At 56.9% G+C, this 25,844-nt stretch overlaps 1 protein-coding gene across 3 annotated transcripts in view; it reads left to right on the top strand.

Annotated features, from left to right (window-relative positions):
- The window catches only part of MPPED1 (metallophosphoesterase domain containing 1), a 74,282-nt gene extending 49,844 nt beyond the window's left edge, over positions 1-24,438 (top strand). For all 3 annotated transcript variants that reach the window (XM_046010597.1, XM_046010599.1, XM_046010598.1), the window contains exons 4-7: positions 315-540; positions 19,162-19,277; positions 20,746-20,859; positions 23,161-24,438. In XM_046010597.1, the coding sequence (XP_045866553.1) occupies positions 315-540; positions 19,162-19,277; positions 20,746-20,859; positions 23,161-23,279 (575 nt within the window). In that variant the 3' untranslated portion in view covers positions 23,280-24,438. The remainder of the gene's footprint in view (positions 1-314; positions 541-19,161; positions 19,278-20,745; positions 20,860-23,160) is intronic.
- Positions 24,439-25,844: the final 1,406 nt, after the last annotated feature.

The raw sequence follows: 25,844 nt of genomic DNA, 5'->3' as shown, positions 1-25,844 counted from the left end.
CAACAGAGGAACCCCTGGAAGCGGTCAAGTCCCGAAGGTGAGGCCAGGGGCCCGGAGGCAGCGGTGCAGGTTCCTCCTGCTGGCCCGGGGCTGGTGGCCTGTCACCTAGCTGCCCCCAGAGCAGGAAGGCTGCAGGAGGAGGAAGGGCCCGGCTGCTGCCACCTCTGATCCGAGGGCACTGATGGGGGGCCGAGCAGCTCGGGCTGCTCCCCCCGGGGGTTCCGGAGGCTCTCGCCCACCACCCTCCCCTGGCTGGAGGGTGGCTCTCAGCCAGCCAACAGCGGGGCGCCGCGTGTCTCTGTCCATCCCTGCAGGCAGCCTGCCCTATGAGTACAAGATCGTGATTGCCGGCAACCACGAGCTGACCTTCGACCAGGAGTTCATGGCTGACCTCATCAAGCAGGACTTTTACTACTTCCCGTCCGTGTCGAAGCTGAAGCCGGAGAACTACGAGAACGTGCAGTCCCTGCTGACCAACTGTGTCTACCTGCAGGACTCAGAGGTCACCGTGCGGGGCTTCCGCATCTACGGCTCACCATGGTGAGTGCGCCCCGGGCACCTTCCCGACCTCGGCCAGGGGTGGGGGGCTGGGGGAGCGGGGACTGAAGGCGCAGAGGGAAGTGGCCTGGGAGAAGCACCGGGGAGGTCCAGACCCCAGCCCTCCTAGCACCCCGGTGTGGCCCCCGACCAGTCACGGCTGCGCTCTGAGCTGTGGTTTCCCCATAACTAGCTGGTAAGTCGTTCTGTCACCTCTGCTCTGTGTGCTGTTTGTCTCACACACAGGCGGCTACTGTTATTATCCCCAGTTTCCAGGTGAGGAGGCACAGAGAGTGTGCGGATCTTGCCAAATGTCAGAGCTGGGATTAAAGCCAGGCACTCTGGTTCCAGAACGCCTTCTTTCAACCATAATTCTGTATGCTAGGACTCTCCCCATTGCCCATGTCCCCTGACATGTACCAAACGTGCCTGGGTGAGGGATGATGAGCGATCAGCCAGGCTGAGGAATGGCAGTTGGGATTTTCATGGAAGGCCGAAACCTGGTTTTCCGTGTCAGGGATGAGAGTTGTTTCACTCACGAGTACACATCAAGCTCTTTCTCTTTGTTGGGCACACAGAATCATCAGGCCTCATCCCTGGCTCAGTGGGGATCATGGTGAGAACGAGTCATGACTCTTCTGCGTGATGGTCCATGTGTCCTTCAGAGCCCTGGTGATGTTGATGGTGATAGTGATAGGGGGATGGTTGTGATGGCCGGTATAGTGGTGATGATGATGATGATGGTGTTGGTGATGGTGATGATGATGATGGTGATGATGATGATGGTGATGATGATGGTGATGGTGATGATGATGGTGGTGATGGTGATGGTGATGATGATGATGGTGATGATGATGATGATGATGGTGGTGATGGTGATGGTGATGATGGTGATGGTGATGATGGTGATGGTGATGATGACGATGATGGTGATGGTGATGGTGATGGTGATGATGGTGATGATGATGATGATGGTGATGATGATGATGGTGATGATGATGATGGTGATGATGATGGTGATGGTGATGATGGTGATGGTGATGATGATGGTGATGATGATGATGATGGTGATGATGATGATGATGATGATGATGATGGTGATGGTGATGGTGATGATGATGATGATGATGATGATGGTGATGATGATGATGATGGTGATGATGATGATGGTGGTGCCCGTGATGGTGGTGGTTGTGATGGTGATGGTGGTGGGCAGCAAATCATTCCTGAGCAAATTCAGTAAGGCAGTCCCTGGGCTAAAGTCTCCATACGCATTGTTTCTAATTCTAACTCAGCCCTGAGGAATTTATAAATCCCAGACTGATTTATTGCCCTCATTCTGTAGAGGGACAGACCAAGTGGCCCTTAGAGGGCTTAGAGCTGGCAATAGCCACAGGGTGCCAAGTGCTGGCAGGTGAGGAGGGGACCAAGGGGGCTCCTTGGAGGAGGTGAGGTGACCTGAGCAGTGAGGGAGGAGAAGGGCATTCACAGCTACGGAGAGGTCACGGCTGAAGCTGCACCATCAGAAGTACACACAGGGATGAGGGTTGATTTGGGAACACACGGGGACTGTGTGGGTACAGGGACTTTGGGCAGAGCTGTTACCAACACAACGTGTCTGGGAAACCCCTGGGCTGTCTGGCACGTGCCATGTGGTAACAACTGGTGCCCAGAGGCTGCTGGCGGGTTTAGGACCTGGTTCCATCTTGCCAAGGCATCCTCATGAGGTGGAGGGAAGATGTGGGCTGTCCCACGGTCCCCGAGCCACGGGAGGCGTCTGCTGCCATCTCTTTGCTCCTCTTCGTGTCTGGGGTCTTGATGATCTCCCTGGGGTCTTGATGATCAAGGACCACTGGGGCGCTCGAGGACAGGCTGAGATTGGTGCCAAGGATGGGAGCGGAGAGGAGGCGGTTGAAGCTGCCTGGCAGGCTGCTGCAGCCCAGACGTGGAGAAGGAGTCTAACTGAACATGCTGGAAGGACTGGAGTGTGAGGAACAAGAGGGAAGTCAGGAGAAGAGGCCTTCAGGTACCAGACCAGGCAGCCTGGACAGCATCTCCTTGCCCCGTGTTTTGAACACCCCCTTGTCCCTGCATGTCCACACACATACACAACACTTTGATAAAATATTCTATTCTGTAGGAGTTAATAGTGTGGCTTGGGAACCAAACAGTATCGGCTCAAATCTTGGCCTCACCTTTTATGGGCTGTGTGACCCTGGGCAAGTCACTTAACCTCTCTGTGCCCCAATTTCCTTCCCTGCAAAATGAGAGTGAGAGTGCATGTCCCGCAGACGGTGGTCGTGAAGGCGGCAGGAGGGGTGAGCTGAGCCTGGTGCCTGCACCCACAAACTCTCCATGAACGGAGCCCCATTGCTCTTACATGCTGCGGGGGCCAGCCTTCAACTCTGTCTTGGCCAGAACCCAGAATGTGGCCTGGAGGACAAGCAAGGGATGGGGAATGGCAGATGTCACTCAGTGTCTACCCCCTTCCCCCACAGCAACTGTGAGCACCCCTATGGCTGGGGGCTGAACAAGCTCTTTGACAGCCTGCTCTCAGGCTCATGGGTGTGTCGAGGGCCAGGGAGTTGGACTAGCCCCGTGCTCCCCTCTGCCAGCTAGATGCCAAGGTCAGGTGCTCTGAGGCCCGAGTGAAGTCCAGCTGCTCTGTGCTCAGGCCGCCAGTGGTTCCTGCCTTCAGCTTTTGTGGTTTCCAGCCTGGATAGTTCTAGACCCTTTAGTTCCAGACTTTCCTGGGGACTTCCTAATTTCTCCGTGTCCCCTTTCTTGTCGTCCTGGCTGGGGCACACCCACTGCCTGATGCCATGTGAAGCTCAGTACTGAGTATAGGAGTGGGAGGGGCTCAGGGCAGAGAAGGGACCCCAGGAGGCCCTGGTGAGATCCAGGAGGGCTCCCTGTAGGAGGGGGGATTTGAACTGTGGTTTCTGCAAGTGGAGGAGGCAGGAGAGGAACCATAATTCTGAGCCCCACTCCGTGCCAGGCTCCCCCGGACTCTTCTGGTTGCTGTTATGCAGCCGTCGATGCTGAGGGCTAAAGGGTACCTTGTCTATGCTCCACGTGCAGGCTGTGGGCTGGAGTGTCGACAGCTGCCCTGGTTTCCCTTGGGCCCCATCTGGGGCTGGGAGCGGATGGGGAGAGTCACAGCAATAGCCATGGGCCGGCGGTTGGTTAGTAAGAGAAGGGCTGTTCAAACTGGGATGCTATGACTATTTAGCTGTGTGACTTTGGGCAGGTGCCTTAGCCTCTCTGGTCGCTCTGTAGAGTGAGGAAATGATACTACCATGTTACAGTTGTGAAGTCCGTGTGGGCCCATCCAGATGAAGGCCTGGCCCAGAGCAAGGCCCTGGAGGTTGGTTGCTCCCGCATGGAGGTGGGGATGAGTTTAGCTCTATTCCAGCTGATACCTCGACAGCCCCCGAGGCAGGGCCAGGACTCTCCCATTTCACAGAAGGGCAAGCAGAGGTGCAGGTGCATGCGGCTTTAGACTGGTTGCCTAGACTCCTCGTCTGGACTCTTCCTGGTCCAGCATAGAGGCCATTCAGCGTCCTTGTACAAAACCTACTTCACACCAGGCCCAGAACAGCGGGCTCTGTTCCTTGGTTCTCCAAAAAGCCTTCTGGCACGTCTAGACCTTACAGTCCCCACGAGCATACTGAGGAGCTCATGGTCAGCTGCTAATTGCTTCATTCGTTTGTCAAGGCTTTACTGAATGCCACACACTGATCGAGGCCCTGGGGACAGGCTGAGAACCAGACAGGTGCAGCTCTGGCCTTCACGGGGTTTATGTCATCGTGGGAGACACATCGGCCACCAAATCCTTGATTCCCCAGAGGCCAGGAGACGAGGGGCGGGAGCTGGGGTCAGGGAAAGCATCCCCTGGGAGAGGGGCTGGACACAAGCAGCGATGCAGGGCCGGGGGCTGGGGGCTGGGGAAGAGTGTGCTAGGCATAGGGAACAGCTCAGGCAAAGGCCAGGAGGCTGGCAGGGCTGTGGGCATTCTGGAGGCCGACGCTCAGTGCTCAGTGTGTCACAGCTCCCTCTGCCTGTCACCCTGTGTCATCAACCTGCTGGGACCCTGCACAGCACAGCTGAGATCCAAAGGGGACACAGCACTCATACGTGCAGGCTGTCAGCCAAATGCTCGTTCCCTGTGTCCAGACACATCAGGGCATCCCCAGGCTCTGCCTCTCGCTCCAATCTGACCTGGTGAGTCCTGTGTCTCCAAGCCTCGGTGTCCCAAAGGCATAAGGGGACATGCCCCTGCCGGGCTCCTCTGTGCTGCTCCCAGGTGACACTGGGCCTCGGGATGGCCACAGCGTCTCCTGGTCCCACTGCCGATTCTGCCTGGTGCGAGGGTTGCGCGCCCCCCCAGCTGTCTGCCGAGGCTCAGCACCCCCGCGCCGCCCGCCCGGACATATGGCGGCTCATTAGCAGGGTAGTCCGGCCAAGCTGGTGGTAATTATTACGAAGTTCAGATGTTTGGGTTTCCCTTTCTTTTCCCTATTCTCCCCACATGGACTATCACGGGGAACACAGGAGCTGCTCTCTCCAGCTTTAGAAGTGGAATCATACCCGTGGGGGGATCGGGGATGGAACAGAGCACTGGTCACGAGTGCCCAGATTGCAACGGTATCTGGAGCCTGTGGGCAGGGCCGACCCAGGTTGAGGGCCAGACCTGTTCTGTGTGACCCTAGCAGGCAGAGCAGGAGAGCACAGAAGACAGGGACAAAAGGCAGCTCTCATCAGCGCGGGAAGACCGTCCCACAGGCAGGAGCCCAGAAGGGCAGTGATATGTCCTGAGTGCTGAGCTGCCTGGCACAAGGGGTATGCAAGCACAGACCCACTGTGTTTGGGCTTGGCATCTTCCCAGCCCCTGCCCGCTTACGGGGTCCCAGTTCCTCTGCTTGCGTGGAAGGTCCCCCTGCAGAGGGAGGGTCCTGCATGCTCTCGGGGGCTAGGTGGGCAGGGAGCGTCATCTCGGTGCTGCACGTGGGGCAGCGGCATCACGACCAGGTTGGCCTTGACGTGGAGGACTGTCTAGAACAAGCGAGGAAGGGGACACAAAGCAAACCCATGGTCACCACGATTGGCCCTTCTTCTAAGTGGTGTCACCGGGGGATGCTGTGCGTGGGAGAGAATCCTTCCGCATTTCCCTTGGGCCACATGTTCTGAAGGCCACAAGGCCACCGTGTGCCCGGGCCCCTGCGGGACTCTGGAGATCCAGACATGCATCAGGCCTGGCCCCGCCGTGATGGCTGGGTGGGGGGCAGTTTCGTAACGGCCAACACCCCGTGCCGACCCAGCCTTGGTCCAGGGCAGCCCCCAGCCCCGTGCTTGCCTGCATGTCCCCCTCGGTCCTTGCTCCTGCAGGACGCACAAGACACGGTCACACACACACCCAACTAGGCCTGGAGGCACAGGTCACGGACCGTGTGTTCTTTAGGGGAACCGCTAAACTGTCTGTCAGAGCAGTGACGCGGATTCCTGTCCCCAGCGGGCCGTCCCTCGCCGAGCATCCTGGCCGGCACTTGGTACAGTCGGGCTTTTAAATCACATCCGTTCTGCTGTGCTGGCCTCCCCGCGTGGTTTCGTTTGCATCCCCTGATGGCCAGGGACGCCGAGCGTCTTTTGTCCGCCACTCGGGTGTCATCTTTTGTGAACTGCTCATGTCTTTTGCCCATTAAAAAAAATGGGTGTCTGTCTTGTCTTATTGGTTCGTAGGGATTCTTCATGTATTGCGAATGGGAACTCTTTGTCATAATGTGACAAGTGGCTTTTCGTCCTCTGGGACTCTCTCTCCCAGTCGTGCCTTCAGATGGCCGGAAGTTCTTAATTTGGGGGTAGTCAGACATATTCGTGTTTTTCTTTATGGCGGGTGCCCTTTGGGTTCTATCTAAGAAATCTCCCCTCCCTTGGAGTCGTGAGCATATTTCCGTGTTGTCTTCTGGAAGTTTGGTCTTCAGCCTTTTGTGCCTGGGTGTTGGATCTACGGGGGGAGAGTGTGTTGACGGTGAGCAGGAGGGATCCCGTCTCCAGCGTCTCCGCATGGATGCCCACGTGGCCCAGCACCGAGTGGAGACAGTCTCCTCCTGGCACGCCCACACTAGCCATTTCCACCTTTGTGCCTGGGCTCGGTGTCTGGTCCTCTACTCCCCCACTGGTCCCTTAGCTCCGGGAACCCGCTGTCTTCGTGACTTTGGCAATAGCTTTCCATCGTGCCTCTTTTCCAACTAGAATGTTGGAGGCTCCACGAGAACAGGGACCCAACTCTCTGTTCTGCGGTCTTTACTCCAGCGGCTGGGACCGTGCCTGGCTCATCAGAACAGTGTTGGTTGGGTGGCTGGAAGGATGGCCGGATGGACAGGTGACTGACGCCAGGCTGCGGGAACTCAGTTAACACTCGGGGGCTGGCCTGGCGCGGTGTTTCCGTGTCTTTCTGGGACCTTCCTCCAGGCCTTCCCCCAATTTTCTCACCTGCAAGGTCCTTCCTCCTCCTCCTTGATGCAGGTCCCTCCAGAGCAGAATCTGACCCTGCCACTTCCCTGCTTTCCCTGCTGCCTCTCACCCCCAGGCTGAGAAGGCCTGCCCCCTCCCCCACCCCCGCCCCATCTCTGGATCCGGTTCCCTCCCCGACCCCAGCAGAGGCTCCATCGCTGCGGGCCTCCCGACCCAAGTCTCTTGGGGGGCCAGTGTGTTTGTGACACCGCGCCCGGGGCACTGTGACTTGCAAGTCACAGGAAAGCCACGTCCGGTCCTCTCAGGAGCAGACTCGGCACCGAGCCTTGGGTAGAGGCGCTTAGAGGAAGGGGTGGGAACGGACCATGGAGAAAGAGGGAAGAGCGGAACTGTCACCGAATCTGAAGTGTTGGAAGAGAACTCTGTATACATACCGTATTCATTTATGGGTTTTGGATACATTTTTTGTTCTCATTTAACTGAAAACGGCCTTGATTTAAAAAAAAAAAAAAAAACCATGCGTGCGGGAGGGAATGAAATTGGCATGCAGCTCGTCCATCTGGTCTAATTACTTCTGGTATTTGGAAAGAAGGAATATAAACCTGCTGAGACATTAAACTTCGAGAAGAGGCTGCCGGCCGTTGCCGGGCGTCTGGGCGCTGATCCTGGTGCTCAGCTTGGAGGCCTGGCGCTGCCGGCAGGCAGCGGGGCGTGGGGGGACCCTGCCCCTCTCGCAGGGAGCCCCTGGCCTTGAGGACCGGCTCTCTTTAAATGCCAGGACTGGACAAGGCCATGCTTGACGCTCCTGCTGGCGGGCGGGACCCAGCCGGGTGATCCTGGGTTGGAGTCTTGGCTTTCCGTGAAGTGACCGCTGGGATAGGCCCCTGCTGTAGAGTCACTCTTAGGGTCCCAGGGCGTCATGGGCATAAATTGCTTGGCATACGGTAGATGTTCGGCACATGGCGGTCCCACTCACCGTCTAACCCTCTGCAGGTCTCTGCCTGGATTTCCCAGAGCGGGGCCGGGGGAGGGGGTGAGATCAGGGTGTTCTGCGCAGCTGGAGCCGCCCACCGAGGCGCCCCGGCCGGAGCGGGGGGTATGGGCAGGGGCCGAGCTTTCCCTGTCTTTCCGTCCAGGCCCCCTGGGTGGGGTGGGGGCAGGCACAGAGTCACCTGGGAGTTTTAAGCCTGGGACCCGCGGGATCCAGGCTCTGCCTACTGATGGGTCTGTCGTCATAGTAACGGTTCCCACTGCTATCCCCGAGGCCCCGTGCTTTTGCCCCTTATAGTTAGACCTTTGTCCCCACTGGACAGCTGAGGAGCCCGAGACCTAAGATCTAAAGGGACTTACTTAGGGTCCCCCAGTGCTTAGGGCCGGGTTGGGCCTGGGTGGCAGGACGGAGGCCCCCAGACCTGGGTACAGAGAGATGCTAAGAGAATAAACTTCGTCCAATAGGTCTTCTGGAGAAAACCAAACAGAGGCTAAGAGAGTGAAACCCTGGCTTCTTCCTTGGCCCCTCAGAGGCTCTCGTAGCATGTGGCCAAGGGCCTGGGATCCAGGCCAGAACTGAGACCTGTGCCAGCCCAGCACCCGCTGTACCGGCTGTGGTCAGAGTCTGTTGGGGCCACAGGGACACCGGCCCTGACCGTAACGGCTCCCTGGCTTCTGGGCCAACCCCTCACCAGGAATCCTGGCTTGGCACAGCTCCAGGCGCTCCCCCAGAATCCTTTGCTCTGTCTCTTAAGAAAAGCTTTTTATTCTTTAGAAAAACATGTATTTCTCAGTCTCCTTCCAACACTTGTCCAAGGTGTTCAGGGCGCTGGATGTTTGCACCGCACGCTCGTGTTCCGTGTAGCTCGGCCGGGGCTGTCCTGGGCAGCCCGGTTTGGGGGTACCCCTCAGACAGGATCGTGCCTGCCTTGGCCTGTGGGTGCCCGCAACCGCGGACGGCTTACTTTCATTTCTTGGGCTTTGTGGGCTCACCCGGAGGCTGGAGGTCAGGGGCAAGGGCCTGCCTCCCTGTGGTCAGTGGGCAGCCTTTTCTGGTCCATTCCCTCCCTGTCCTGGGACACCCTCTGGGGGCCCAGCTTTGTACGTGGGGGGATCACCAGCCCTGCTCCCTCCCCTTAATGCCCTAGGGCTCCCTGCTGGCTACTTCAGGGCTATGGAGACCCACCTGCCCTGGGTCACAGGCTGCCAGCCCAGTGCCTCTCACGCTGTGTCTGTTACCGTTCGTTCCTCTCGCGTTTCTGGGTGGTTTTAGCATGAGGCCGTGGCCTTCCTCTGTTTGTTCTGGCTGGAGGGGTAGGTTTTCCCTCCTGTAGCCGCAATTCGGAGACCCCTGGGTCGGCCGGTGTGCGGGGAGCTGCTGCAAAATCGTCCCGTTTAACCTGGCGAGCAACGGGGCAAGACAGGATTGTTTTCATCCCATTTCATGGACGCGGATGGTGAGGCTTGGGTCGAGGAACTGGCTAGAGATCTCAGCCCCAGCAGAGTGTCACGGGGGCCCAGGCCCGGTGGGTGGACTTGGTCAGCTGCGGGCCAGCTGGTGGTGGCCTTGGGAGCTGCTGCTTCCCGCTGGCCCCTGGCCCCTGGCCCCGTCCCTTGGGTAGCCCCTGTGGACTGCAGAGCCCAGACGGGGCTCCCTGGATCCCTGGGCCCAGTAGTGACGTGTTCTTCCTGAGCTCTGCGTCCCGCTTCTGGGAAATCAGACTCAGATTCTCCCCTCCCAGGGCTGAGCAAGGGAGAGATGGGGGGGCACGCAGAGCTGATGGTGGGGCATCGGGGAACTTGGTGGTATTTCGCGCCCCCCCCCCACGCCATCTGGAGCCCAGATCGGGTCAGGAATGGCCTGGGTTCAGTGGGAGCCACGGAGCCAGTCTGCCCATGGGGCTGGCTGCACACTCCACCTGAGCCAGCCGCCCCCTGGGGCCATGACAGTGACTGCAGGGTGGGAGCCAGCCCACACAGCCCAGCCTGTCCCTGGAGGGACCAGGCGTGGCCACCGCCAAGGGTCCCGCTGCTGCTCACGCCCTCTCTCCTTCCTCCCTGGATTCTGACAGTTGTCAGCCCCATGCGCCACGCACAGCCCGCGAATTCTGATGTTGGGAAGAAATTCCTCACGGTTCCTGGCCTTGCGCGGTGCTGTCTCTGCGCACACACACACACACACACACACACACACACACACACACCACATGCCCACCCACACACCCATAATGCCCACACGTGTACACACACGCAGCTGCACACACACCACACACCCACCCCCGCACACACAACTACACACACACGCACCCACTCCCACACACGCACACACACCGTACACACACGCGCACTTCCCCATGTCATCCACACACACACGCAGCTACACACACACACCCCAGCATACACACACGCCACACTCACACACACACATGCACACACACACACCCCCCCATCCATTCTCTCTCACACGGGCTCTCTCCTCTGCCCCTTCCCTGTCCTGACCTCCCTCCATTTCACCTTGTTTTATCTCCTCCACAGAGGGCCCCTCTGCACAGATGCGCGCGAGTCTACACGAGATTAATGTTTGAAACGAATTGTCTGCCTTCTCCCTGCTGCACAGTCCCCGCGAAACAAAAGATGAATGGTTCCGCACCTCGGCAGGGTGGGGGAAATTAATTAGGAACGACAAAGGACCCCATTCTTCGGTTCCACTTATCTTGCTGCTGACTTGCCGGAACTGCCGTGTGCTGGGGGGGCCAGGTGTGTGATTGGCAGGCCTTGGGGGCGGGTCGCCAGCCTGCACGGCCCTGCCCCCTCACTGGCCCCCGCGGGACCCTGGCCGGTGGCGGCTGCCCCCTCAGCCTCCCCCTTGGGAGACCAGGAGTGCGGCAGACCTCTCTCCCTCAGAGCCCAGGTGACGGCGGTGGCTGCTGGGACTGTGGGATGTCCCCAGGTGTCCGGGAACCACCTGTGGGGGTGAACTCTCTTGGGCCACCTGGGTGTGTCACTGACTCAGTTTCCCTGGCTGCAGAATGGGAGCACAGCCTCCCTGGGATACCGAAAGTGTCCCGGGAAGCTCTTGGGGCCACTGACGTGTGGTACCCCCATCCGAAATGCTCTCAGTATAGCCATCTCTGAGAGAAGCTTCTCGGTGGGAGTCGGGTCAGCGCCCCACTCAGATCGCAGCTTTCACCCCCGTAGAATGAGGAGCGGAAGTGGGAACACCTGGCCCAGGAGGTTCGCTGTAAGAGGCTGTCCCCTTCTACCAGGCACGGCCACTGCCCTCAACCCCCAACCCTAGGGAGCGGGCTGCCTGGGGAGGCAGGGAAGGTGCCCGGAAGGAGGTGAGCCGAGATGCCGCGGAGGAGGAGAGCACATTGAGCCTGGCTTCACCTCTGAGGTCTCATCTGTGAAATGGGCACGCGAGCCCAACCAGGCAGGTCATGGGAGGCTGGGAGAGACTGGGATGCTCCATGGGTGGTTTGTTCTCATGCTTGTGCTTCTTATAGGTCTCAGGGCCTCAGGATTCCAGGGGCTCTGGGGTGGGGGGACTCCCGTCGGGAGTGTGCACAGAGGAGAGGGTGAATTCCTAGTCCTTTCCACCTGCCTGCCTGCCTGCCGGTAGAGCTCCCAACCCTTGACTCCATCATGCGCGCGTTCATTTGTACGCACTAGGAGCTGGCCGTCCCTGAGTCTGCTTGGCTCGGCTGCCTGTTGGGCAAGAGGGCTTTAGGGACGATCTGAACCTGCCCTGAGAGAGCCACTACGAGGGGACTCGGAGCAGGGCGGGTCACCTGTGCTTGGGGGATAGAGGCGATCCGGGAAGCTTCCTGGAAGAGGTGGTCTTTAAGCCAAGCCTTAACAAATAATGGGCCATGGACTCTGAGGAGAGGCTAAGAAGGGCTTTTGGATGGCTGGGAGAGCAGGAGCAAGAACCCAGAGATGGGGAGAGGCGGGCGGCGTTCAGCACGGCACGTGGTGAGTTCAGGGGGAAATCTGAGCAGGACGGTCCAAGAGGGGGACTGGGGCAGAGAGCCCACGGGCCCTGTGTGCCAGGCTCTGAGGTCTGGGCTTGTCTCCCAGGCACAGGGAGCCATGGAAGGCTTTGGAGTAGGGGAGTCACCTGGGGGAACACTTGAGAGGTGGGGCACCACGAGCCAGTCACAGGTGCTGCCTCCCTGTCCAGCCAGGCTCAGAGGGGGCCCAGCGAGGCCAGGGGCTAGGCTGGAACCGGACAGGTACATTCAGGAGCTGCTCAGAGGGACAGCAGGCTGTTGCCATTGAAGAGTGGGAGCCTGTGGCTTGGCTACCCCTGTAGGGTCCTCTCTGGGTCAGCCACCTCTTGGGCATAGGACGCAGGAGCCAGGAACCCTGGTCCATGTCCCTTTTGCCCCCTCTGTGCCCTCAGGCACACCACCTGGCCTCTCTGTGCCATCATTTCCTTGTCTTTAAAGTGGGAGCCTCCCAGGACTTTGTTAAGGGTTAACTGAGCGGAGATGTGGAAGTCAGTGGGGCTTTCGGAGTAGATGGGAGGAGAGATTCCTGGTCCAATTTGCATAAATCTGGCCTGGAGGCAGAGCACAGGCTCTGGCATCTGCTATCTGGGTTTGAGCCCCCCCCCCCACTTGGTCACCAGGTAACCCCATGCAAGTCTCTGTACCTGCCTGCACCTCAGTTTCCGCATCTGTAAAATGGAGCAGTGAGGCAGCTGCCCCCCCACGTGGGTGTGAGGACTGGAGGCTCAGGGGGAGGATCTGGATTTGTGCCTTTGTGGGTGCCCTCCACCTTGGCCTCCAGGCAAGGGAATTCCGGATGCCTGCCCTCGGGCATCGCGCCCTGGCCTGGGTGCACCACCAGGCCCAGCCCCACCCCAGGGCACCCCAGGCCTCCTCCTTCTGCACACCCTAGCATTCCCCAGAAATGGGGTGCCCATAGCCCAGGCTAACCGGGTAACCCCTGGGTGCCCCCCCCCCCCCGCCCAGGGGCCGTGCTCCTTACCTGGCCGAGCAGAGCACACTGGGCCTCAGTGTTCTCTGTAGACGAGCGTAATCCCCCTCCCCTCTGCTGCCGGGGGACCTGGGATTCACGCTTCAGGGGGAAATCGTTTAATGATTGGCCACGAGGAGGTCATTTATATTGGCTAAGCGGGCTTAATTAGCCTGGATTCGAAGGTTACCATCAGCGCACAAAAAAGCTGTTAAGGGGTTAACCTCTGAGAGATTACATTGTATTCAGCGCTCTGTTAAAGTTTGAATTAATTTTTCCCATGGGTTTGTTCACATTCTAATTTTCAACTAAATGAGACATCTGTTTCAGAAAAGGAAAATTTGCTCTCGTTGCCATGGCAACTATCATTCTGTAAGAAAATTATTCCAATGGTTACTTTAGAACAGAAAGACAGAAATTCAGGACATAAAGCCGCCTCCCATCGCTCAGTCGGAATTCTGATTCATCCGACCTCCTTGGGGTCTGTGATGTGTTCTAGACGGTACGCAGACATCGGGCTCCGGCCCTCAGTGTGGCGTGGCTGGGTCCAATGCCAAGTCGCGTTGGAGACGAGGGTGGGGTTTTTGCAGGGCCCCGGGCATCCTGTCTTGGGCATTCACAGTCTCAGACCACAGCTGCCCCCAGGTGGGTGGGCCACCAGCGGGTGGGCTGGACCCTGGCTGCTTGGATGGCAGGCTCCGTGAGCCCTTGCCTGCCCTGGCCTCTCTCTTGAAACCAGGGCAACTTGGACTTCAGCTCTGGCCCCAAAGGGCCTTATGATGGACCAGACGTGGAATGCTGGGAGCATCTGGGGCCGACTTCACCTTGAAGAAGGCCTGGTACCACCCTTCTGTCTCCTCTTCCCATGGCGGGAACCGGAGTGGACACCCATCCACAGGAGGGGCTGGAGGGGGTTCCAGGTCCCGTGGGCTGGTTAAAGGCCTCTGAGGTGGGGTCACCATGAAGAGTCTGTGTCCCCCGCTGCGCTGGAGAAACCCCCGGCCTGACGAGGGTGTTCCCCAACCCACGGGCCATCCTGGCAAATATCTCCTCTGGATGTTTGCATGAATGATTTGACTCTTCCTGCTCCCCCTACAATTTCAATACAAGCGAGAACCTCCCCTTTTCCCATTGACGGAGCTCCTGGGTGTTTAGGAGTTTTCATAGCGGGAGAATAATTTAACCTCTTAAACCTCCTCCCACTCTCCTTTTTCCCCTCCCCTCTGTGTCAGGGTCATGGCACCTAGCAAGAGGGTCAGAAGCACCTCATGGGGCAGGGTCAGGGGGCACAGGCATCATGATCCTGCTGGGAGAGGTGAAGTCACCAGCCCCGGGGTGAAACCAGGATGCCTGATGCCAACCTGGGTGCCTTGAGCAAGCTCTCAGGGCCTCCCCGGGGAAAGGATGGATTCCACCTTCCCAGGATTGGAGGCGGTGTATTTCCAAGAGCTGGGCAGGTGTATCGACAGGGAAACGCCAGTCCGAGAGGAAGGGAGAGGGGAAGCTGGGGCAGGCGGAGGCCTGCGTGGGTCCGCTTCTGGGGGTTTCTGAGGTCTCTGATATGTTTCTAAGTTCCTCTTTCAAGAAGCTACCCCTTGCTGCGCCTCACAGGAACTAACAGATGCCTTCTCTCCATGCAGATGAGGCCTCATCCCGTCTTGTAAATATTTGATTAGATTTTTGAAGAATGAATTCTGTATTTGGAAGACAGCGCCAGAAACACGTTGCTTCTTTCCCGGGAGGCTGATGGGGCTTTGGGCTCCTGGGAGGACCGCTGGGCTTGGCTTTCTGAGCGGCTCCCAGGCTGCTGCGGCCTTCCCTGCCGTGACTCTGGGCTGGCTCAGCCAGAGAGCGGCTGTGAGTACGCCCAGAGTCTGGGCTTCAGAGATGGCCGAGCTGGGAGCTCAGCGTGTTGGGGAAGGAGCAGTCCCGGCTGGCTGTTGGGGCACGACTATTTCTGACCAGGACCCATGGCAGGCAAAGCACTTTACACTGTGACTCAGTACATCCAACCATGGGTGTCTATTTAAACATAAATGTATTTATCTGAAGTATCCTTTCCCTACTAGGAGGTACTCTTTTTTTTTTTTTTTTTTTTTTGGATGCTTTATGTTCTTAGTAAAAAAATGTTATTGTGACCCATCAAAATGCGGTTTGAAAAGCTCTGCCCTAGGCCAAAGGTTTTTCATGAAGGCTCCATGGGCGAGTTTCAGGAGGGGCCAGAGTTATGATGGTGATAGTGATAGTGATGATGGTGGTGCTGATGGTGATGATGGTGTTGATGATGATGATGATGGCGATGTTGGTGATGGTGATGTTGTTGGTGATGGTGGTCATAGTGGTGATGATGAAGATGAGGATGATAATGATGGTGACAGAAATGACGAAGGCAGCTGCAATGCATTGAATCAGGCACTGTTTTAAGCACTTTATGTGGATTAATGGATTAATCCTTCCAAACAACCCTGTTTTACAGATGGGGAAATTGAGGCATATAGAGAAATTGAGTCACTTGCCAAAAGTCACACAGGTAGGAAGAGGTGGACCTAGGTCTCTCTGGACCCAAGATCGCCTTGAAGTTGGATATAAAATTGTGGATGCGTGCGTGTGAGGTGCGTTTTCTGTGGTTGTGCAAGGGCAGGCCTCTGTGGGTGTGTCAGTGATAGGAGGTGTCTTCTGAGGGGACTGTCCCCAAGCCAACCCACCCAGATGCTATTCCGCAGCCCTGAACACCTGGTCTCCTCCCTTGGCAGGTACTTCCTACAGTTGGGGATCCCTCGGGCAGCCCAAACCCAGGGATGCAGACAGCCCCTCTGTGACTGCTTCTCACCATCTGTTTCTCCTCCCAGAGCCCCGGAGTGCAGATCCCACGCCCCCACCTTCACAGGTGGTTCTCCTGGGGCCCACTCATATCTAGGGATGAGGGAATCTTCTCGGCTCCTCCTACAAGAACGAGGCAGGAACCGCAGTCCTCTTCTTCAAGGCCAAAACTTAGGCCTTGGAGGCCTGTTGTGCTCTGCCCACTTTTAGTAAGTTTCTCTGGGCAGGAGCTGGGGGCTGTCTTTTGGATGTGGGGATCATCTTCGGTTTCGGGGTTCAGGCTGTGATCCTCAGGCAGCAGGAGAAGTCCTGTTTGACATCAGTTAACAGATGGATTCATTCATTCATTCGTTCCCCGCCTCCAGGCTGGTCTGGGTGCGCAAGGTGAGAGGAAGATTGGGGCAGACAGGGCTTTGGAGGATAAACGTGGCGTGAGGTCAGGGGTGGGCAGGAGGAGAAGAGGAGGGAACCGGCAATCCTGGCAGGAGTCCCAGGTGAGCGAGGCCAGCAGGGGAGGGGATGTGGCATGTGTATGAAATGGCAAAGAACTCGACCCCCAAACGGCCACTGTGGTCCTCCATCTTCCTCCTTCATAAACCCATGTTCCAGAAGACGGCACTGCAGCCATGAAGGCTGAGGGGAGAGAGGGTCAGGTCTGGGTTCAAACATGACTTGCCCCACCTTGGGCACCTCACTGCCCCTCATTGAACCTCACTCAGTCTTTTTATCCAGAAGGTACATGGTTGGACTGAATCAGGGTTCTCAAATGGTGTTCCATGAGATGCCCAGGGTTCCAAAGACATGCTTTAGGTAGCTGTCAACAGGTAGAGCTGTTGGGTCAACAGTCAGAAGTTTCAGGCTCACCATGAAGGACATAGGGGCCATGAGAGGGATTTTAGGGACAGCTTTGGGCGTGTGAGAGAGACCTTGAAGATGAAAGCCCGGCCCCCTGCTGACTTGTATGGTTTGTGCTGGAGGCCGTAATGAGGTGCCCAGCCCGGCAGTCAGCACACTCAAATCCCAGGCTAGCTCACCTCTGGTTCCTTATTTGTAAAATGGGGATACTCTTAGTCCTTAATTCCCAGGCTTCTTGTCACAGGAAAACCATCCCTGTAAGGTACTTGGTTAGAGGGCATCTGACAAAAAAGTACGTATGCAGGAAATGGAGGCAATAATTTCTGTTCTCAGTCTCCTCATCTGTAAAAGAGAAAGAAAGAGACCTGGCTGCCTACCCTCGCTGCTGGTGAGACAGTCCCTGAGGTGGCAGGGGGGAAGCGATGAGAATGATGACGGTGATGGTGGTGTTGATGACTGTGTCGGTGTCCTGGGGCCCTATAACTAGTCACCACAGATAGGGGACTCAAAACAATAGACATTTATTCTCTCACAGCTTGGAGGCTGGGAGACTGAGATCAAGGCGTCACCCCCATTTGTCCTTTTTGAGGGCCCTGAGGGAGAATTTCATGGCCCTCTCCCAGCTTCTGGTGGGGGCTACAAGCACTTGGCTCTCCTTGGCTTGTAGACAACATCACTCCAATCTCTACCTCCACTGTCAATGGCCCTTTTCTTTCTGTGTCTCTGTGTTTTCACGTGACCTTCTCATAAGAACACCGGTCACTAGATTCGGGGCACGCCCTAACCTGGTACCACCTCACCTTAACTTGATTATATCTGCAAGGACCTGTTTCTAAATTTGGTCACATTCGTAGGTACCTGGGGTCCATACTTCAACATAAGTTTTTGAAGGACACAATTTGACCCACAACAGTGGTGATGGTGATGCTGGTGATGGTGATGGTGGTGGTGATGATGGGATGACTGGGTGGTGATGATGATGATGGTGATGATGATGTTGGTGATGACGGTGATGATGGTGATGGTGATGATGATGATGATGATGGTGATGATGGTGATGATGATGGTGATGATGGTGAGGATGATGGTGATGATGATGATGATGGTGATATTGGTGATATTGGTGATGATGATGGTGACTTTGTAAATCCTCACGGGCTGTGTTAACGTGGGATCTTATAATGACTTAGGCCCAAGAGAGCTTCATAGTAGGGATGTTTTTGTTGGAAATGAAAGCCCAGGGCACCTGGGTGGCTCAGTGGGTTAAGAATCTGCCTTCGGGGGCGCCTGGGTGGCTCAGCGGGTTAAGCCTCTGCCTTCGGCTCAGGTCATGATCCCAGGGTCCTGGGATCGAGCCCCACATTGGGCTCTCTGCTCTGCAGGGAGCCTGCTTCCTCCTCTCTCTCTGTCTGCCTCTCTGCCTAGTTGTGATCTCTCCCTGTCAAATAAATTAAAAAAAAAAAAAAAAAAAAAAGAATCTGCCTTCGGCTCAGGTCATGATCTCAGGGTCCTGGGCTCGAGTCCCACATTGGGCTCTCTGCTTGGCAGGGAGTCTGCTTCCTCCTCTCTCTCTCTCTGCCTGCCTCTCTGCCTACTTGTGATCTCTCTCTGTCAAATAAATAAATAAAATCTTAAAAAAAAAAAAAGAACTGAATGTCCAATCAAATGGCTTTATGTTGCCCGTATAACTGAGAAGTGCAGAAGCATGGTGGGTGGCTGGTGCAGTTTTGATCCAGTGGGCTCTCTTGGGCCACGTGGTCCAGCCAGTACCCTTTGGGACAGCTTACTAGCTGCTAACAGCTTCCAAGGCAAGAAGCTCACTGGTTGATATGCAGTGGTGAAAATTTCCTTTCTCGTCATTGAAAGAAGAATTATCTGGGATTCCTACCACTGGGAAGGATCTAGGCTTCATGCTCACCACTGAGCCAGTCCAAGGGAATCATTGGCATTGTTCAGTCTAGGTCTGAGTTGAGATTCCATTAATTAGTCTGGGTTCCTCTGGTCCCGCCCTTAGAGCTGGGGATGGACTCAGCCCGGCTGGGAGCTTCAAGGGAAAGCAGGCATCAGCATCCTCCCCTTGGAAGCCATTCTCTCTGGACTGGGTCTCCACCTGCCCCAAGTTGAGCAGGAAGGCAGAGTGTTTTCCTGGTGAAGGGTCGGGGAACATGTTCTCTGAATTTCCTTAGAAAAGCTCGGAGAACGAGAGGTCTTTGGCTGAAGCTGATTCTTTTTAAACTTTTCTTTTAAAAGTTTACAGACATAATATTTACTCATCCTAGAAAAACAGAACCTGTGTTGAAGGACGGGAAAAAGATAAGAGGAGGCCAGAGACATCCCACAGCCTGTGAGTGGGTCAGGATTCTGGCTAAGTCCGGGCTATCCCCAATTTTATGTTGAGTTTCTAGGGATCACGCCTGCCCCGGAGACCATTTGGTGCCGCGGCGGCTTCCCCTTCCTGTGACAGTCCCGCGCTCTCTCTGAACTGCCCGCTCTTCTCCGTAGGCAGCCGTGGTTTTATGGCTGGGGCTTTAACCTCCCACGAGGCCAAGCACTGCTAGAGAAATGGAACCTCATTCCTGAAGGCGTAGACATCCTGATAACCCATGGACCGCCACTGGGTAAGAGTCAGCTGCCCCCTGCCTTGGCTGGCCCGGCCCCCAGCCGGCCTGCTGGTGCTGGGGGCGGCCGCGGGGGTGTGGGTGTCGAGAGGCAGCGTCTGGCCCCACCTGAGCACAGAGATCAGCCTTGATGAGCTCTGTTCTGAGTCTGACTTGCTGTGGCACGGGGGACAGTTCTCCCCATGCCCCCCGTATTTCCCCTCTGTGTGCTGGGGATTCAGTGTTACCTCGTGGACTCCTTGCAGCCCCCCAGGGAGGTCAGCCTCAGCTGCCCAATTTACACATATTGGATACTGGAGCTCAGGGACGTGGAGAGGCAGGGCTGGGCCCTTGACCTGCATCCTGGGGACCGAATACCATCAAGGTCACTCTCTCGGCTTCGTCCTGTATGCCCTCACCCGTCAGACACCTGGGGGACCACACCCCCACGCATTCCAATAGTCTCCAGGGCCTGTGGGTTCCATCCTCAACAGCTGTCATCCCAGGCTCCTCCCTGTCCCCTCCCTGGTCCAAGCTGATGTCACCGCTCACTTTGTCTGTTTCTGGGCCCCACTGGCTGTCCCATTGGGGGCTTTCTCAGGCCTCCTCTCCCCCTTTCCCCACCCACACTTCCTGTCCATCTGCACATCCCTCCGATTCCACCTCCAGACGGGATCCCAGCTCCTTCCTCTCCTCTGCACTATGGCTGTCTCCACCTGGGCCTGGCCAACGTCTTCTGTCCCTTCGATGATTGCCATGGTCTCCTCACTGGTCCCCTGGTCCCGGAGTCTTGCCCCTTCCACTCCACTCTCCTCAGATCAGGGGAGTTTTCTGAATTGGCAGCTATGACATGCCGTCCCTCTACAACCCTTCATAGCTCCCCTAGGCCTTGGAATGCTGTCCAAACTCCCAGCAGCCCCACGCCTCCCAGCCTCCACCTTCTGCTGCCCCACAGAACTTGCCGTCACTCCCGCAGCATTTGGGGTCCAGGGCGGGTAATCTTGGACAAGGGGTGAACCTGGGCAGTGCTTGCCTCCGGGGTTTATGGGCTGTGGGGTAGAGGGCGTGGGATGGCCAAGCCTGGTAGGAACTTTCTCTCCTTCCCTCCCTCCCTCTCTGTCTCCCTCCCTCCCTCCCTCCATCCCTCCCTCCCTCCCTCCCTCTCTCATCACTAAGGCAGTGGCAGGGGCAGCCTGCCTGGTTCAGGGACTCAGAGGCTCCCCCTTCCCCTTCCTAGCATGCAGGAACCTGTCTCCCCCAGCTAAACCAAGGGGGGCCGAGACAAACCCGGGGGGCTCGCTTGGAGCAAGCCTGAAGACAAGGGCCAGGCGGCCTCAGGAGAGCTTGCTGGGGCCTCTGGGGGGCAGGGTCCGCCCGGGGCTATGAGGCCCGGACCCCGTGTCTCTGAGACTCAAAAGCTGCCGCCTGCAGGGCTGGGGGCCTGGCCGTCTGGCCGCTGTCACTGCCCTGCTGTCGTCTCCTCACACAGGCTTCCTGGACTGGGTCCCCAAGAAGATGCAGCGGGTGGGCTGCGTGGAGCTGCTCAACACGGTGCAGAGGCGCGTCCAGCCGCGGCTGCATGTCTTCGGCCACATCCACGAAGGTCGGCACGGGGGAGGGGAGGGGCCCCCCACCTCCCTCCCACCCGGTCACCTCCTCCCTGCTCTCAGCCCCTCCTGACGTACGCTCTTGTACGTGCTTTGTCCGCACTTGGCCATCAGTTGGAATGGTTAACCGTGGGAAGACGGTTGCAAAGTCCAGCAAGACTCAGGGCTGAGTTTCACTCCCTGGGAGTGCGGCCACTCCGCCTGGCTGCTGCCTCCAGCCTGGGAGGCTTTCGGAACGTGAGCAGGAGGCTTCCCGGAGGAGGAGACATTGGTTGGAACAGGGAGGATGTGTTAGGTTTGGTAGGCTCACTGTGAGATCCTTAAGACTGGCAGTTACCTACATCTCTACAGCCTTGGCATACAGTTGGTGCTTCATAAATGTGGGGGGCCCCTTGCTTGCCTGAGACCTTCTGGTGGCACCTCACCTCCACCCCCAGCACATGCACATACAGACCTGGTCTTCTGGCTCTGTTCGTGGGGGGGCTGGGGACACTTGCTGTGTCTACATCGTTGGAATGGTGGGGGGCAGTGGGCAAGGCGGGTGTGATGGTGCTGGGTGAGGTCAGCCCACACCCCCACGCCCGCACATAGGGCTTTCCTTATTCGCCTGGAGCCTGATTCCTCAGCTGGGCAGACCCCTCCTTTCACTCCTTTCTGGTCTTCATCCCACCTGCCTGAGGCCACACTGTCCCATCCTACCCTACCAGAAAGCACATGGGCTCCCTTGGGCCATGGGGACGGATGCGGTTTCCCCCAGAGTGGTCTCCCAGACTCCTGGACCTCTGTCCGTGTTAGGCCACGGTCCCCGGGCCTCACATAGGCTTGGTCTGCATCAGGTCATTTTCTAGCTCAGAAGCAAACAAGCCTCAGCCCTTTCCCTGAGGGCTGCTGCATGGTTTCGTCGGAGGACAGAAGTGATCAGACCTCCCCTGGCCCTGAGGAGATCACAGAGGGAAGCAGATAGGCAGTCAAAGGCAGAATCTGAGAGGTCATGGGATGGACAACCCACGTGCCGTGGGAGAGCAATATTGCCGTCATTTTTTGCAGCCCAGACATGCCATCAGATCCCAGGTGATGTGTGACCCAAACCACACTCCTGCACGATTGTATAGGCAAAATGGGGGCTCCAGAGAATGGGTGACCTACACGAGGAGGGGAAATGGCCTTTCTGGCTTGGAGGTGATCTGAGCTGAAGGATGAGGATTCCAGCAAGTAGACACGGTGGGAAAAGGGTATGATGACAGCAGAGGCTAAGAGAAGAAAAGTACATGATGACGTGATGGTGGTGGTGAAGGTGACGGTGATGGTGGCGATGATGGTGGTGATGGCGATGATGGTGATGGTGATGATCATGGTGATGGTAATGGTGGTAATGGTAGGAGGTGAAGGTCGCAATGGTGATGATGGTGGTGATAGTGATGATGGCGGTGATGGCGATGACGGTGATGATGATGATGGTGATGGTGGTGATCATAATGGTGGTAATGATGGCGATGGCGGTGATGGAGATGAGGACGATCATGGCGATGATGGCCATGATGGCGATGATGAGGATGGTAGTGATCGTAATGGTGGCGATGGTGGCGATGATGGTGATGGTGATGATGGTGGTGATGATGATGATGATGATGGTGATGATGGTGATGATGGTGATGTTGATGGTGGTGATGGTGATAATGGTGATAGTGATGGTGATGATGGTGATGATGATGGTGTTGGTGATGATGATGATGGCGATGATGATGATGGTGATGATGGTGATGATGATGGTGATGGTGATGGTGATGATGATGATGATGGTGATGATGATGGTGATGGTGATGATGGTGATGGTGATGGTGATGATGGTGGTGGTGATGGTGATGATGGAGATGAGGACGATCGTGGCGATGATGGCCATGATGGCGATGATGGTGACGGTGGTGATGGAGATGAGGACGATGATGGCGATGATGGCGATGATGAGGATGGTGGTGGTGGTGACGGTGAGGCGGTCATGACGTCAGCGGTGGTATCTCACTCTGTGCTCCCCATGTGCTTTCCAGGCACTGGGCTGAACGAACACTGTCTGTGGATTATCATCTCATTTGCCCCTCGTAGCAGTTGGGGAGGGAGCATCTATCATCACCTCTATCTACAGATGAAGAGGCCGCGTTGAGGGTTTCGGTAGCTTGCCCTGGCCTGTCGAGCCTGCTGTAGCGGAGTGCTCTCTGACTACCACGCCCCCTAGGCCACCTCACTACCCTAGGTCCTGGCCTTGCTCCCTCAGCCCTGACGGCTGTGTGCTTACTTTCCAGGGTACGGTGTCATGGCAGATGGGACGACCACCTATGTGAACGCGTCTGTGTGCACCGTCAACTACCAGCCTGTGAATCCGCCCATAGTCATTGACCTCCCCACGCCCCGGAACTCCTGACTGCCCCTGCTGTCTCAGCCCTTCCTGCTCACATCAGCTACACATGCCTGGCCGAGAGCACAGACCCCCACCCACCCTTCCTTCCATGCAGACCAGCTGCCTGGCCGCGGGGAGCAGCCCAGCCGATGGGTGGAGGCCTTGGAATGAAGAAAAGCTCCCCTGACTCTTCAGCCTCCGTCACCGGGAGTCAGGACTGTGGGTCCCTGGCAGGGGTTCTGTGCTCGTTACTGTTTTCTGCGTGTACATTTCTGCGTGTACCTTGTCAAAGGACCTAACAAGCTTGCGGTCCTGTCCTGCTTGGGAACTGACGGACTCTTCATCCTTCTCAGTTGGACCCACTCGTGGGCTTGGGAAGCCGCTGCTCCTGGACACACTTTGGAAGTTCTCGCACAAAAATCTCCCTCTAACCGAGGGTCTGTGTGGCAGCAAGCCCCGGGGTTGGGGGTGTGTGGGAGGTTTTGGAGCCTGGGTGCAAGTGGCACCCATCCCCGCCCCTTGCCCCCCACCGGGCTTCAGGAGGAGATGGGCCTGCTTCACAGCTGAGGCCCTTGAGGGAGCGATCAGGGACGTCTCAGGAATTCGGGCCACAAGGCCAACAAGGCCAACAAGCCGTCTGCCTCACCTCGTGACCCCGCTTTCTTCCTGTGGGCATCTTCGCCATCTTGAACAATGGCCTGAGCACCCTGGGTGCTCGCATGGAGCCTGGACCCGGGAGAGTGGTTCTATAGAACGAGCCATGTGGTGCCCAGGACCAGATGGAAGGTTCCCGAGTCACAGACTCATGGGTCTGAGCAGCTCTACAGAACTCGGCAGGCTGGAGGGGCCGCAGACCGAGGCCACCCTGCCACGTGGTTGTGCCCATGTGGGCGTGCACACACACACACACACACACACACACACACACACACAGAGTCCTTCTTAACTTAATGAAGTGGACCCCGGGTTTCCCCTTACTGTCCTCCAGTGGGGTTCCATTCTTCGCTGCAGTTTCCCGTGCACCATTTCGGTTCTGTCTGTTGGACCCACAGCCGACGGGGCTGAGTGGTTCCTGGTCCTTGCCAGTGTGTCCTGTTAACGGGAGGGTGGCCCAGTGGCAGAGCAGGCCTTGGCGCTGGCAGCTTCATGTAGAGCGCCTTTCCTTTTTTCCCTTTAAATTAGGACCAGGTTTGTTGGGGGGTGGTGGGGGGTTGGGCTGACTCTGTGAGGGCGGGGGGACCCGCAGGGTCTCATCGGAGCGAGGCCAGAGAGGTGGGATCGCCACGTGCAGGGTCCAATACTATCTTTATTGAAAATTTTGATATTTTGTTCATCATGGATATTTTTCTGAATCAGATTTGATTTTGAAAGACCTAGGGTTAAATAGCATCCTTTCTCTCTCTTGCCCAGCTGTTTGGTAGCTCCTTAAATCGGGCACCTGAGAGGACGGCCTTACTCACCTCACCCTCAGCCCAGCCCTGGGGCCAGCCCTTACCACGCCCCGTTGCAGATACAATCCTGATTCATGCCAGGCGGTCCTGATAGGTCAGCTCTGTTGGCCCGATTTTTGAGATGAGGAGACTGAGATCAGAGAGCGGACGTCACTTGCCCGAGGGTGCACAGCTCAAAAGGGGCAGAAGACGGACGTGAGCCTTAGTGTCTGGCTCCAGGGCCTCTGGTTTGCCGGGACTCAAAGCTCCGCCCCTCCGAGGCAATGCATGGTCCCAAGTCTCTCTCTCCCTCTCTTTTTTTAAGGGTCCTGTTCAGAGCCTCTCTGGTCTATGTCTCAGAGAGCGCCCCTGGAGTGCTGAGTTATCCTGTTCTCTGAGCCCAGCACCCTGGCAGCCCGGGAGGCCACGATTCCTTCCCTGCTTGCACAGGGGGTCCCCATGGGGCAAGGCTCACTGTCCACGAGGGGGGTCTGTCAGCAGCAGCGCGCTCTGTGGGGCGTGGGACTTCGGGGACTCTGTTGGACCGGGTGTTTCCTGGTGGGTGAGGATGTTTACAAAGTCTCTGGGGAAGCCCAGATGGATGGCGCATGGGCCCACGTCGGGTAGGGAAGACACAGGCCCTTTTAGTCACCTCTACCGAATTTCTATGCGGACCAAGAACTATAAACGTAAATAAATTTTTTTCCTAAGGTATCTTCAGAATATGGTGTATTTTTATGTGGAAAAGAAAAGTTATGAAGGCAGCTGTTACTTTGAAAGAAAATTCATTAAAAGTCCTTGAGGTATGAAAGATGATGGCGTGCTCCTCAATCATTTTGGCATAACTTGATTGTGGCTGTAATTTTTTTTTTGTCAAGCATGTCAGACAATAAAGTCTTTGTAAAAAGAAAGAGATGTCCACGTGACGCCTCTTCCTGTCTATGTCTCTGGGTGTCCTGTGAGGCACATGGGGGGAGAAATGGCATCTTTCCGGTCTAGTCCTGAATCCTGGACAGAGTTCAGAGGCCAAAGACCTTCCATGTGGCAGCAACTGGCATCCTTTTGCTTGCTCCAGCTTCCCCCTGGGATGGGCTAGTCTCAGAAGTGGTTGGCATGGGCCATTCTGTGCCCTATGAAGTTCAAGTATTCTGACTGCCTG

This window comes from Meles meles, chromosome 7, assembly GCF_922984935.1.
Source record: "Meles meles chromosome 7, mMelMel3.1 paternal haplotype, whole genome shotgun sequence".
Taxonomy (NCBI): domain Eukaryota; kingdom Metazoa; phylum Chordata; class Mammalia; order Carnivora; family Mustelidae; genus Meles; species Meles meles.
This window is presented reverse-complemented; position numbering and strand designations above follow the sequence as displayed.